The 15,092-nt window shown below is 45.0% G+C and overlaps 1 protein-coding gene across 1 annotated transcript in view; it reads right to left on the reverse strand.

Moving 5' to 3' along the window:
• Positions 1 to 12,697: 12,697 nt before the first annotated feature.
• MATN4 (matrilin 4) overlaps positions 12,698 to 15,092 on the reverse strand; it is a 29,106-nt gene continuing 26,711 nt past the window's right edge. The window contains exon 11 of the mRNA XM_073309027.1: positions 12,698 to 14,857. Coding sequence (XP_073165128.1) covers positions 14,799 to 14,857 — 59 coding nt within the window. The 3' untranslated portion in view covers positions 12,698 to 14,798. The remainder of the gene's footprint in view (positions 14,858 to 15,092) is intronic.

Consider the following 15,092-nt stretch of genomic DNA (forward strand, 5'->3'; position numbering starts at 1 on the left):
AGCTGTCATATCCTGGGGAATGAATGGCCTATTTGGGATTGAAATACCTGTGGGAGTTGGACTCTTCTATGCACCGCCAAAGAGGAGAAATTAATATTTGAATTTGGTGTCAGCTCAGAGATACACAGAGCTACTAATCTGCACAGCTTTGCCTGTGGATTCCTGCTGTGCTGAGCACTGTTCCCCTGCCCTGAGCCGGGCAGGCAGCTCAGTGTGTGGTGGGAGTCAAGCCCTTAATGGATTAACAGGCACCGTCTGCATGAATGGGAGTTCAAGTTTAATGCCCTGTTCAGTGTTTCGCCTGTGAAAACAAGGATTGTTCTTAGGAGTGGGTAAAAGGTCGTTCCTGAACTTCCTTGCAGAGGGCTGTTGCCTTTCACAGGCCCCACATTCATCCGCACAGTCAAACAGCCCAATTGTTTAGTTCTTCTGTGGACTCAAGGAAGAAAAACTGGTTTTCTTTCCCCTTAGAAATTCCCTGGAGAAAATAGCAGGATAAATTTTGTGTCTGGTTTCTTCTGAGTGGCTTTGCTCACAGAGTTAGCTCTGTGTGCTTGCAGGCACAACACACGCTTGCAGACCTGTTTGGACGGTGCTGTTCGTTTAATCTGTTTAGCTTCTGCTGGCTCCCTGATTTCAGCTGAGGTCTTGGCTGTTGTTGGCATTAATCGTTTTAAGCATTTGAGCTGGGCAGATGCACTGGCCCTGATTCTTGGGTACAGCTGAGCTCTGTTCAGCATGGAAGCAAAAGTGCCTATATGCCATCCTTGCTTTCCCCTGATTCCCAGGGATGCTGGGGACAGGTTCAGCCCCTGACACAAGTTAGAGCAGCCTCAAAGCTGCCCTAATGAATGCTGGCTGCAGCAACCCCCAAAGGTCTGTTATGACAGCCAGTGGGTCCTCTACACAGGGGGCATTTCTCAGCTGTCCATTTAGGGCAGCTTTCCAGCTCCTTTGTGGCACTCTGTAGGTGCCAAGGGGCCCAATTTCTCTCCCTTTCTTGTTTCTATGCTTCAAGAAACTAAGTAGATCATAGCATTGGAAAATCACATTTAAACACTTCAAGAGTAAGTTACGAGGAGCTGTGTGTGTGTCAGATTTCCCAGCTGGCATGGAAGAATGGGCAGGGTTCCTTCTTCCATCATCAGGATCTTTATTGTTTTAGTTTTCTCCATCTCTAGTCTTATGTGAAAAGCTGTAACCTTAAATTGAGGTTACTCCCGCAACAAATGATCCCAAGAGTTCCACATCAGGCAAGACCACAATCCATTCCTGTCGTTAACACCTTTCTGGGCAGGACCAAGAAGGGAGGAAAAACTTTCCAGTACATAAAATTGGTCTCCGAACAACCTGCCAGAGTTGCTCAAATCTGTGCAACACTCTGCAGTGACAAATCCTGAGCAATCAGAAAGTCATCCGTTGCCCTTGTCAGCATAGCAGGGAAACCCAAACAAGGCTCCAAATGAAAAAGCCCTTCACTGTATCACCACACAAATAAGTTCCATCTTTGGATTTATGTCTTTTAATTATCCTATTTTAGTGATCAAGTCTTCAGGGTATTGGGCAGGATTTTGAAAAATGGGTGCCTATAGGTAGGCTTCCTGTACATCCAGAGTTACACACCTTAGTCAGTGGACTGGTTTTCAAAAGTGGCAGACAACGGGAGCTGCGGAGTGCTCAGCATTTTTAAAAACCAGGTCACTTATTTAGGTACCTGACTATAGGCTTATGATTCTAAGCAGACGAAGGATGGTCCAGTGGTTAGAATATACACCTGCCTTTGAGACCTAGTCTGCCTCACAGTTCCTGTGTGACCTTAGACACATCACTTTGGACCAGATTTTTAAATGTATTTAGGTGCCTATTTCCTATAGACTCTAAAAACCTGGCCCTTTAGCGGGGCCGGATTAAGGTTATGAGTCGCCTAAGGCTAGTGGGAGGGAAGGGCCCAAGTATGAATTACATGTTGCAAAAACAATTATGAAGTCATCAAACATTTCTCTACATACCTATTTACATATTATTTATTTATGTAAAATTAACAAGTTTATTCTATTCTCACTACACTCCATTCTTCAGATACTTCTGAGGAAGAGGTAGGATGAGGGATGCTATGCTGTCCTTCTCTTAGGCCTCCTTCCTCCCAGGTACTGGGGGGCTCATCTGTAGGAGGATGAACTCTGCAACATCCCCCATCCTGCTCACCTCTTTCAACCTTGTGCTTCTACCCTCAGCTCTCCATTTGGCGCAGGGCAAAGCCAAGCCCTGCAGGTGTTTCCCACAAGCTATAGACTCTATACCACACTCCCTATCTCACTCTGACTGCAGTCTGGGAAGCAGCCTGCTTTTATTATGGAAAAGAAAACCACTCAGGTGTAAAATCCACTGAAGTAGTAGTGGGAAAATTACATGGAGTGGCATTGTATTTTAGGCTGTATTGCTCTGAAAGCTGCCTCCCAGTGTTGCACTGGCTGAGGACAATGAATTACTGTTTTCACATTGAACCCAAATATTATTTGTGGGATGATACCCAGTTCGTGTAGTTAATCTCCAGTGATTCACCACATCAGGCCATTCTCTCACCAAGCTCTTCCACAATTAGAATCATAGACTAGAATCATAGGACTGGAAGGGACCTCGAGAGGTCATCTAGTCTGGTCCCCTGCACTCATGGCAGGACTAAGTATTATCTATTCTAGAATGTGTGATCAGCAGCTCTGACCTGAGGTTTCTTAAGCAGAGTTCTGTGTACACCAGCCTCCTACGGTTTGCATTTTAAGCTTTCTGTAAGAAAAAGGTAACAGCTAGAAATGACACAGATCTTTAGATGGTTGCCCAGTCATGAGATTTAGCCCATCTGTACTATGTTAGCTTTTCAAAATCACTGTACAAACATTAAACAAACTTAATCTAAAGCTTTTCAGCTTTTGAATGAATAGGAGTTGACAAAACAGAGTTATTCCCTGTTGTGTTCTCTGCCCCCCCTAATAAAAAGACTTCACTGAAAATCAGCATCTTAAAAGAACCATTAAGGATCTTTCAAAAGAACAGTCCAACCAAGGCTGCTGTAGTGACATACTTGTTACATCAGATCAGGTGTTTGTTTAAGGCTGATGTAGCGAGAAGGGAGAGCAGGGGTGGAGTCGGGGCAGGGGGCCAGGAAAAGTTGGCGCCTATGGCTGGGGGGGGACAATGCCTGCTCTAACTACACCCACAGCTGGCACGGGTTCCAGTGGTAACTGGATTTGTAGTGTCCGGTCACCAGTGTTAACTGGATCCCTGGCAGTGTGTTCCTGCAGCATGGGGTGACGCAGCAGGCTACCGGCTGAGCTCCTTCCAAGCCACGGGGGACTGCTTTGCCTTTCCTGCTGGCAGGAGCGCTCCAGCAGGACTGTGTGAGCAAGCTCGCTCCCCTTCACCCAGCCCCAGCCACGGCCCCTGCCTGACCAGTAGGGCCTAAAAAATTGGAGGGCCTAAGGCTATAGCCTTATTAGCCTATGGGTTAATCCAGCCCTGCCCTTTAGCCTCTCTGTGCCTCAGTTCCTCCTGGTGATAGTAGTACTTTCCTGTCTCTCAGGGTTGTTGCGTGGATCACTACATTTGTGAAGTGATCACTTACTATGATAATGGGATTCTGCTGGACTCTGATTGAGATGGGGGGCAGTACGATACATAGGGGTGTACATAGATGGGTGCATATGGCCTGATAATTGGTCACATGGTTGCCTTGTGGTAGTCTGAATGCCTGAAGAGTTAGCTGCTCCAGGACAGCAGAAGCTAACCCACCCCTTACTGGAGAGCTCAGCACCAGGACGGAGGAGCTGCCTGGGGGGAGGGGTGCAGGGAGAGCAGCACCTGAGGGGCCCAGCGCACCTGGCCAGGGAGTGGTTGATGTGCTGCTGCGTGAACAAGCGGCATCTTCCTCTGTGTAGCAATACTGCTCTGTGACCTTGGAGAATGTAGTGAACCTCAGATGCAGTGAACCTCGGAGCCCGGGTCTACTGGAGGACGTGAAGATTGTGGAGGTGAGAGTTTTAGTAGGGAGTCTCCTTCCCGGAGAGCTCTGAGGGCGTTAGTATCTACACTGGCCTGAGGCCTGATTGGTGTGGAGTCTCTTCTCCGCGGCAGCAGTTTGTGAAGCTTAAATAAAACTTTTACGTTGAGAGTTGGTTGGCATTGATTGAGTTGGAGAGGAACTCACCCTCTCCCCTTTATAGGGAGTTGCACTATCACAGCAATTATTGCTTAGGAGTGAACAAGCTGGAGTGATCTGGGAAGGAGCCCTTTCTCCCACTTTTCTGGGAACAGTGGGATGGCCCTGATTTGAAGGTTGAGAACTTTATTCCACCCTCCCCTCAGTTATGGGAGGTCCAAGTCTTTGACTTGGCGATTGTTTGCTCCTCTGAGTCCATTCTATGTATCCCCATCCACTTGCAATCTGAACTGATTTCTTCTCCAAGAAGCACACTCCCCTAGTCACCACAAGGAATTTGGCACACACTAGTTCTTTTTTACCTGCTTCTTTGAAGTCTGAGGAAAGGAAACCAGATTTAGAACTTGTGAATAGTAGGAGCAAAATCTACTAGTCTATATCATCAGCCTTAGTGGATTATGACATTCCTTCTTTTAATGATTCTCAGTTCCCATTGTTTCCCTTTGTTAAAACTTCTTATGGAGGATTTAGTGAGTATTAAGAATTGTTTCTTTGAATTTAAAATTCGGTGGGGTGGATTATGGGAGGAGTGGTTTCACTGGCAAGCTGGATGTCCCCTCTTCCCCATCCAGGTAAGTCTGATCTGGAAAAGAAACACCTAAAGTTATAGATAATTTGACTCAGACTCAGGATAGGAATATACAGAGCTTCATTAATGCTCCAAAGACTAACTGAAGAGAAATTGACTCTTCTTCTTGGCTTACCGTAGACAGGATTTCTGAGGTTTCAGAAACCCTGTCTCTTGATTTAAATACTTCCAAGCATAATTCCCCCTTCCTTACACATCTTCGAAATAGCTGAGTCTCAGGAAATGCCAAAAGTTTGGCCCTCTGGCCCCTGCATTGAGTTTGAGTTTTTCAAGGGGAATATGTTCAGACTGACAGCCCCTTACAGATATTGATGTAAATGAGTTATTGGTTGATAAGGTTCATTTTTACTTACCGTCTTACTCTGTTAAGATTAAAAGGCACCTTTATTCTCGAAATGTGCATGAGAAGTGGGAGATGGAATCTTACTGGCACACAGTTCCTAGAACTTGGAATATGAGGAAACAGCTAAGGCTCTAAGATGTCTTCTTCTCTACAGTCAAAAACACTCTCATGAGATCCTTATTCTATGCGACATTCTCAAATAATATAAGATATAAATCTTTGGGTCTATAAGAAGAGGCAGGTTCTTATTACTGGTCTTATCTGAATATATCTCAGAAGTTTAATCAACTCTTCCTCAGGTATACCTAAAACTTTTCATGCTATTAATTTAATTGGGTCTCCTGAATTTGACCCTCTGGTCTCTTCTATTAGACCCACCAGCTTTATCATTCCCCATCCCAAAATGGTGCTATTTTTTATGGGGGCCTTGAGATAGAATTCAAAGAGGATCCCCCCGACACACACACACACACTTACTTTATGCTCACCATCTCCCATGCAGACGACTCATCAAAATAACGTAGTATTTGGAGACTAATCAAATTCTTACAATGAAGCTATTGGGACCATTTCTTATATTTAACTAGATTTTCCGATTTCTTTTCCCCCAGCCAGGGAGAGTTTTTGCCAGAACAATTTTTGTATTTTATCCTGGAATTTATCTGGGAAGAAAAATAAGATGAATAATACAGAGCTTTTTTTTTTAATTTTTGGAAACTTTTGTTTTGATTTTTTGACAAGAAACATGGTTAGCTGAGTCTGAATTTATAATCTTTCCTGGTTTTCAATCTTTTCTCCAAGGAGGCAGTCAATTGTCAAAAGGGGCCATATAGCAGGAGGATTTGCCACCGTGGTTTCTTTATGCCTGAAATCCTTTGGAATCAAAGTGGCAGGGCCTTCAGGCTATATTGTAATTTTTTCCCCTGAGCTCCACTTTTTAGTATTAAATGTTTATTTTCCCCCCATATCCTCCCCATTTTATTCTGAGTCATTGTGGGAGCTCCTGGACAAGCAATTTGTTATGGTAGGTCTTCAACTCCCAATGGCTCATCTAATTATTTTGGGAGATTTTAATGCTCGACTAAGTCCTCCAACATAGTCAGTAGCAAGGGAAGAAATCATTGAGGAGATTTATTAACTTTCTCTTCGAAACTCTAGAAACCAAGTGGTTAACATCTCTGGACAAAAATTAAAGGCTTTATTAAATAAACTTAACCGGATACCTGTAAATGGAAGAAGTGTGGGGGATAGAGAAGGACATCTTTCCTGTATTTCATCAACTGGTGTAGTATTACTGATTATACAATTATCCCTAAAATTAATTGGCCCTTCTATATGGATTTCTCTATACTTTTCTCTCCCAGATAGTGACCACCAACTCGCTATTATTATGAATGATGTTCCCTTTTTAGAGAGGATTTTATTTCCAATGGGTGAAGATGCCTTAATTATCTCTTTGGAACAATGTGGCTGTAAAAGACTTGGGTTGCCAACCCTTCAGGATTGTCCTGGAGTCTCCAGGAATTAAAGATTATGTCACGTGATAAAATCTCCAGGAATATGTCCAGCCAAAACTGGCAACCCTATAAAAGACCAAAATGGACCCCGGCCATTTGTGACAAATTATCTAGGAGATTGGAGGACTCAGATGTTAGATTTCTCAGATATGTAATTATTAAGACAGAGAATTCCTCTCAAATTTGTGAATCATATGAGTTGTTGGTAAAGTCCTTTCAAACACTTGTCTCCAAACAAATTGATTTTGGTTTTAATTATCCAAAAAATGCTTCCAAAGATAAATGCATCTGGCTTGATGCAAGCCCCCTCTGGCATGTATAGTTAAGAGGGTAAGATGCAATTCCTCTCCCAATTTACTTCAGAATTTAGTAGCTGCCAGAAGAAGATACAAAGGTTTATTATATCATAAAAACCAAGAATACTTGTGGAAGGATTTCGAAGCAGCAGCTAAAACGAGAAATTATTCCATGTTTTGGAAGACGGTGGATTGGGTTTTGGTAGATATATTCCAATTGAGGAACTCCATACTAAAGATGAAGCCTGGATAGCACATTTTGGCCAGATCTTTAATGATTCTCCCCAACCAAGTTTTTTAATCTAATTCTACCATAGCTGATGCAATGAAAAAGCGTCTCTTTGATCTACCACTTTGGGCTTCAGCAAGGGACAGCGAAGTGCAGTCATTTATTTTAGCCCAACAATGGAAAATAGCTCCAGGGAAAGGTTTTCTCCCAGCTGAAGTTTTTCAGGAGAGTCTTGATCGGTGGTGTCCAATCTTTGTTAAATTATTCACTGTCATTAATCATACTGGATGGATTCCATCTGGCTGGAAGTCTAGTATCATAGTTCCCATTATTAAAAAAAAAAGGGGCGGCGGGCAGGGACAAAAAATATCCTGTTTCATATAGACCTATTAGTTTGTTAGAAGTGGCAGGGAAAATTTATTCCAGATTTTTACTATATAAACTTGAAATAAGGGCTTTAGAGGTTAATTTATTACATGAAGAGCAGTCTGGCCTGAGGGCTGGTAAAGCTACAATTCGTAATTGTTTTGTTTTATCCTATATGATTTATAAATATACTGTGTTTGGGGGCACTAGATTGTATGCTGCTTTCATAGCTCTAAAGATGACATTTGATTCTAGTAATTGAGACAAACTTTGGGCAAAATTAAAAAGGATGGGTATCAATATAAGACTTTTGTATATTTCGGGTGCTCTACAGCCGGGCAATATGGTTAGGGTAAAAACTAAAGTCAAAGGAGAATGTATGAACGTTTCCCCTACTTCTAGGGGCATATGCCAGCCTAGTGCCTCTTCTTTTTAATATATATATTAATGATGTGATTGTGCTATTAAAGGAAGATAATTTCTCTCCACTGCAAATTAAGGGTAGCTCTATGCCAATGTTATTGTACGCTAATGATATAGTTGTTTTATCGCAAATTCCAAGAGGCCTCTGCCAATTACTATTACATTTTTCTTCTTCTTGTAATTCTCAAGACCTGGGTCTCAATAAGGCCGAGGTCATGATTTTGGGAAAGAACCCTCGAAAAATTGATTGGAAGTTAGAAGGCCACCTTGTAGAACAAGTCTCTGCTTTTAGTTATTTAGGAATAAAGTTTAACTATTGGGCTGTTGGTTCACTTATCATAAAGACTTAAACAAAAGGTCCTTAGCTTTGCTCAAGGTGGTACTCTGTTTTACCCACTCATAGGGGAGGAAGAGAGTTCCCTCAGCACTAAGAATTTGTAATGCTGAAGTCATATCACAGGGCCGAAGTTTGGTTGAGAGGCCAAATTTCAGCTTTAGCGATCACTCAAAGTAATTTTTTTGAAGAGACTTTTAATTCGCCCAAAATCAACACCAGCCTCATTTTTACACGCCAAGGTGGGTCTTTTTTCTGAGCATAGGAGAGCTTGTATTGCCTTTCTTAAATGTTGGTCTATGTACTTTTCCAGATTATAGATTGCCCCATCTTTGCCTTCAGGAAATGGAGGAACAATCTGTGTACTCCTTATTTCCATAGTATAAGACCCTCCAATTTATTATAGGCTTTGGTGGTATTTGCTTCTGAGCATGCATATTTTGCTTTGTTGCCTGCAAGGCGTCTTTGGTTTGGCTGATAGAATATCTGTGGTTTTCTTCTGAAAACAAAAGCCCTGTGGGGGTTAAAGCAGGGAACAGAATGGATGTGTCTCCTAAACTCAGAAACTCTTAGTTATGGTGACAAGAGCCAGCTGCAGGAGTTCACACTTCCCAGTTACATAGCAGATGACACAGGAGCTAGGGAAGGGGCAAGGGAACAGTGCAATATGCATTTGGCTGGATTATGAGTTGGAGCACAGCCTAGTGGGTAAAGCAGATTCTTGTTCTATTCCTGACACCTCCAGTGCCCACTGCATGGCATTGAGAAGTCATTTCCACTGTCCGCACCTCAGTTTCCTCATCTGTAAAATGGGGTAATGATATTGACCGCCTAGACAGCGGGCTTGTGAGAACAGATTCAATAATGGCTGCAAAGTGCTTTGAGATCCTAGGCTGCAGGGTCCCAGAGTGAGGCCCCGTGTTCATGGCCAGCTGAGGTCATTGTGGCCATTCCCTGGTGCCCCTGTGCCCGACAGCAGCCTGGACTCACAGCCCAGGGGGAAGGGACGAGGCAGCAAAGGATACCGAGCCGCTCGGCCTGCCTCACGGTGGCAGAGAGTCACAGTTCCCCGCAGAGACCCCCATACCCTCTCCCTCACGCAGAATGCGCGGCACTGGTGCATTCGGCTCTGTGAATACGGCCCCTGCCTAAGGACACTGCAGTGCTCACTGGGTGTGCGGGAACCGACCCGCTCTTACCTGCTGTCATGGGCAGTGGGTGAAGCTGCCGCTTGGGGAGGCTAGCTCCCCAGCCCACCTCTTCTGCCTGTGGCCCCGCCCATACTCCACCCCTGCTCCGCCCCAGGCCCCACCCCCACTCTGCCCAGGCCCCGCCCTCTCCCTCCTCTCTTCCCTCCCCCCTCCATCACCCTCTACCAGCCAAATCCCTGAACCCAAATGAAGCAAATGACATTTGAAAAAAACACTCTTCTGCAATTTCTTTCTAAAGAAAATGGAGCATGTTTTCCACTGCATGCCAGAAGGTGAAGACTGGACATGCAGAAGGTACCTAATTAAAAGCACTAAACTTGGGAATAAAAAATGTCAGGCATGGGTTTTTTGATATGCCCTGAAGTTTGTTAGAGATTTATTTGCAAAAACTTTGTAGTAAGGGCAAGTCAGCTGCCCTGCTGACTACAACATTAAATGTTATGGAATACATGATGCAGCTCTTCTCTGTTTTACATTTCCTTAATCAGAATTCCTGAGCATCCGATGAAGTGAGCTGTAGCTCAGGAAAGCTGATGCTCAAATAAATTGGTTAGTCTCTAAGGTGCCACAAGTACTCCTTTTCTTTCTGCGAATACAGACTAACACGGCTGTTACTCTGAAACCTGAGCTGATTTTATATTTTAAATGTACTCTTAAGCCTTCATAAAGTAATCATTCCAGATTACTACATATTTAACTCACTGAAACAAAGACATTATTTTAAATTAATCAGTCACGGAGGTTTAGTGTGTTCATAACAATGTTCACTGCTTTTAGAAAAAGGGAACAGTAAGATTACTTTGTGTGAACTCCATAACAATAGACATGTTCATGAAACTTCACCAACTTCAAAAAATATGTTTCCAAAGATTTTAGGCATAACAAAGGATGTTTTATCTTACTAGGGTACTGATTTTGTTAGAGGTTTCTCTTAAAACTCTTTCATCAAATAGTCAGAAGTAAAGAAAGGGAAACTCGTCTGTCCAGCTATCTGGCAGGAAAGGGGTGTTGTCCCTTTAAGGGCTCTCCAAGGATTTTTTAGAGATGTGATTTGTATCATCTGCAGCAACACACTAATGAAATATTTTTAAAGCAAATTTTAAGTTAAGGTCCTGTAGACTGACACGTTCTGTGTAAATATTACAGTAATGCACAACTGCCTTTTGTCAGTAAATTCAGAAACTGACAGTATATACCTGGGGGTTGGCAAATGCCTGATAAATGGCTTCATTACCACTTGAATGGCTGTTTAACAGTTTGTGTTGTGCCAGTCTGGCAGGCTGCAAGCCTCTTTCACTTTTAAGAGTAGCAGCCGTGTTAGTCTGTATTCGCAAAAAGAAAAGGAGTACTTGTGGCACCTTAGAGACTAACCAATTTATTTGAGCATAAGCTTTTGTGAGCTACAGCTCACTTCATCGGATCCCCTCCGGAGTAAAAGTCACCAGACTGCAGCAGCCAGCTTTGGGAGCCTGCAGGAAGGGTTAGAACAGGGATAGGAAGGGGCCGAAGGGTGGACACTCAGACCCAGGGTTGCCCCAAATTTACAGGTGCCCTACGCAGCCTTGTATCCTACCTATACCTAAAGACGGCCCTGCTTCCATCCTTGTCCTGATTCGGGGTTGATGTGTTCCTGTACCATCTCCCAGGAATGTGTTTACATGAACAGCCAGTGCCTAGGACTTAAGTGTGCCTGTGGTTTACCAATGCTAGCTGTGTTTTTTGCCAAGTTCCTGTACCGGTCAGTGAACGTGTAGGCAAGCATCTGCATTATGACAGGGCCTGACTTTGGTTCATAGCATGGCTCTTGCTGACTTTGGTTCAGGCTCCAGGCCTTGCACAAGGCCCCATGCTCCAGGCTGTCTCTCTACTACCGCTTTAATCTAGCTAGCATGGCTAAAAAGAGCAGGGAAGACACAGTGGCATAGACTTCAGCATAGGCTGGCAATAGGAGGCCACACTCAGGATCCTAAGCGGGTTTGGGCAGCCAGTGCTGAAGCCCATGTCGCTGCGTCTTCGCTGCTCCTTTTAACCACACTCACTCGACGGAAGCTAGCGGGGGTATGCCCGCTCCTGCTGCAATCACCCCCCTGATGGCAGAGGGCGTCACTGCTTCTGGAGTAAGGTACTGCTCGGTGTAAGCATATCCGAATCAGGCCCTTTACCACTTACAATCCACCACTGCTGATGAGAGGGGGCTAGATGCTGCCAGTCCTGCTCACTCAGACTTTCTCCACAAGTTGTTCCTTTGATGTCTCCGCAGGAAGGAGGCACTAGCTCTGAGTCAGGGCAGCAGTGACACTCACCAGTAAGCATTTATTTCTCCTGAGGAGCTCAAACTGCTGCAAGTAGCATTTATGGCCAAGGAAAACTCCATCTTCCCCTGTGCCCACAGGGGTGAGCCCATCAGCAGTGTTATTATTGCTAGGGGGAGAGGAGCCCTGCAACGTGCACGTGTGCTTAACGGGCGTCACTGGCATTGCTGTGTCGAGTTCGCCCTTCCTGTTGTTTGTTACTCCGCCTGGCCTGGCCTAGCCTGGGTAAGATCTTTAGGGCAGGGTCTATGTCCCCCCTTCAGCTTGTTCCATGAAGTCACTAGCACAGTGCTGGGTGCTGCTGAAACACTCACCATGAGTGCAGAGCACTGGTTATTATTTTAATAAGTAAGAAGACTTTGCACTGATACAGCCTTCCTTCTGAGCACTGGCTATCGTCTGCACTAGTGACCCAGCTTTGATTCTTATATCCACTCGTTCCAGCTGGGGGGCCCTGCAGGACTGGCTGCATGTGGGCAGCTCACCCCATCACTGCCAGTGCTGTATGGAAACTCCCTGCCGGTTCGGCACATGAACTCCAGTCCCACTCAGTCCTTCCCCTGGAAGTGCACGTACGGCTGTATCAGGAACACCCCCTTCCCAAGCCCTAGTGAGTCAGCAGCACAGAGGGATGCTGGCAGCACAGCGGACCCCTCGCTCACACGCACAGTATCTGGAGCTGCGTACACATCAGGGCCAAATCTGACATCTGGGGGAAAGCGGCGGAAGGTTGGTGTCATGCTTTGTGCTGGGATTTGCACCCTGTGTTGCTCCGCCTATGCATTTAGTGTCCGCTCACGGGGCCGACGCTTGTAACAAAACGATCGTGAGACTAAGACAACATTCAAAGCCTGATGGGATCTGGAAAATGTCTCTTTATTGATGGGAGTCAGTGCCAGGTAACAGTAGCCTCCATAACAGATTCAGATCCCCCAAGAAAGAGGAGGCTTTGATGCACTCACGCTGCAGAACAGACGGCAGCATAGGTGCTCTGGGGCCGTGAGTGCCTTGGTATGTGGTGGCCATTTAAATAAGGCTCAGTCGGGAATGGGAGGGTCCAGGCCCATTTTCATGCCCAGCACTCCACTGACCACACCCCACTGTTCGACTGGCAGAGCACACTCCCCAGATTACAGGGGGACAGTGCTGCTGTGCTGAAAGTGTGGGATGGGGCTAGGGTTTGGGAGATCACCCCTTGTCACATATAAGTACGGCTTTCATTGCATCACAATGGATAGGGACTAATGGGGGGCAGATTCTCCAATCTCCTCTCTGACCCCCATATAAAATTCAGCCTTCATTATAACACACTTCAAGCACAACAATCCCTGGCTGTCACAGCCGTTGGAGATGGAAAAGACCTACTAGATCACCAGTCTCATCGCAAGGAGCTACTACAGGACAATCTAGTAAGGAAGACAACCTTTAATGCTGTTACATCTGTGGTGCATTCCTGCACAGACTTCGGAGCAAGACTTTTCCACAGGGTCAGCTTGCAAGGCTGCACCCCAATTATTATTTATTGGGCCCAGAGTTAAGAGCCCGTGGACCACATCTTCCGCTGGGGGTTAACTGGCATAGTTCCATTGACGTAGCTGATTTATACCAGCTGACTCCGGTGACATATAACATCGGTGATGAGCTGTCCTTGAGGGCCTGGATCCATTATGCAATATTAACGGACGGAGGAGTCCATTTCAAGAAGGGGACAGGCATCAAAAAGAAAGGAGTCAGGGATAATCGCACTGTCGCAATCCCATGGTGATTTTCCATCAAATGGAGCTGCCATCACTTGAGGCACTTTCTGCAACATATCACGTGTAACCTTTAAAGCAGAGATTTTACACCAGCCAGTTCTTTCTCCTGGTAGAGGAGTAATAATGGCCCAATGACTGGTTGGCTGAGAGCAGGTTGTCCTGGCTTTGTGAAAGCTGGAGTCGCATGAACTGAATGTGACCTGATGCAGAGATGCCTGTGCAGACTTTATTTTCCAAGGTTCTCAGTGAAGAGGAGAGAGAAATGTCATAAAAATCTTCAGCGTGTTTATTGTCAGGATAGGGATTTATATATATATATGTATGTATAAAGGTGTTTAAAAATAGTACTATCCTGCTTTCATAATTAAAGATATATACACATATATATTCATAGATTTTTTTTTGCTATTTGATAAAAAAAGATAACGACAAATTCTGCAACAATTCTGCCAAAATCAGGGTGAAAGGGGGTTTGATGAGGAATATCCCAGTTGTGTTTGATCCTCTTTTCTGTCTGATGATTTATCCTGGCCTTTTTCCCCCTCCCCCTCTAATTGAAATCAAATATTACATTTAAATTCCTGTGCAATTAAAGCAAAAAATTTCAGAGACAAAGAGGTTGCTGCAGGTGCTCTCATTTCACAGTCAGGATTAGCAGGGCAGCTGAGGAAGTATCTCTAATGGGATGGGGGTAGAAAGTACTGTATATTGGAAGTATATTGGAAGATTGCCATAGTGCCTTCCCCCACCTACACAGAGTCTAGTTACAGCTGAGCCAGAGCTGAGCTGCGTGAAGCATTCAGGATGGAATCACCTGCTTTGCAAAGCATCTCGCTGCCTGATGGAAGCTCTCAGCTGTGCACATGGGCCTCATTGGAGAAACCAGTGGCCAGCTACAGTCGATTAATGGCAAGTGTGTTAGAAAATGCTGATTGTCCCGATGCCCATCTCCTTTCTGAAGCTCCAAACTGACCCCATTCGTCACACCTCAGCCCGACCCCGTTAGGCCAGAGGAATGGAACAGCCTCGAAGGCTGCATGCACTCATTTTCGGAACAGGGTTTTTTTTTACCCTCTGAGTCCCCATCAGGGTTTTGCGATATAAGAACAAACAACGACCCTTTACAATACTCTAGGAATAACAATGACATGTAACTACGGTACGGTTCCGCCTCCCGAGTCCAAGTGGTGCCTGGCCATCTGCAGGGATCATTTCTTGTTGGCGATCTGGTTTTCCAAGTCTTCAAGTCGGGCCGTCATCTGAGCGAGTGGTTGTGTTAAGGAAGCTGACGCAGAAACGAGACCGCGTGGCCTGCTGGTGAGAAGAAGGCTGGGGGGCTTAACATCAGGTGAAGAGGGTTTCAGCCCAACAACATAGGGCTAATAACTAACTGCGTGAATATTTCACCCACACTAAATGAAGAGAGTCCCCTGTGTGTCTGCTGGAGACACCACTTTCCTGGGACAGAGAGCTGGGATAATCTTCCCCAAAACAGCTTTTGG

This window comes from Lepidochelys kempii, chromosome 13 (genome assembly GCF_965140265.1).
Source record: "Lepidochelys kempii isolate rLepKem1 chromosome 13, rLepKem1.hap2, whole genome shotgun sequence".
NCBI lineage: Eukaryota > Metazoa > Chordata > Testudines > Cheloniidae > Lepidochelys > Lepidochelys kempii.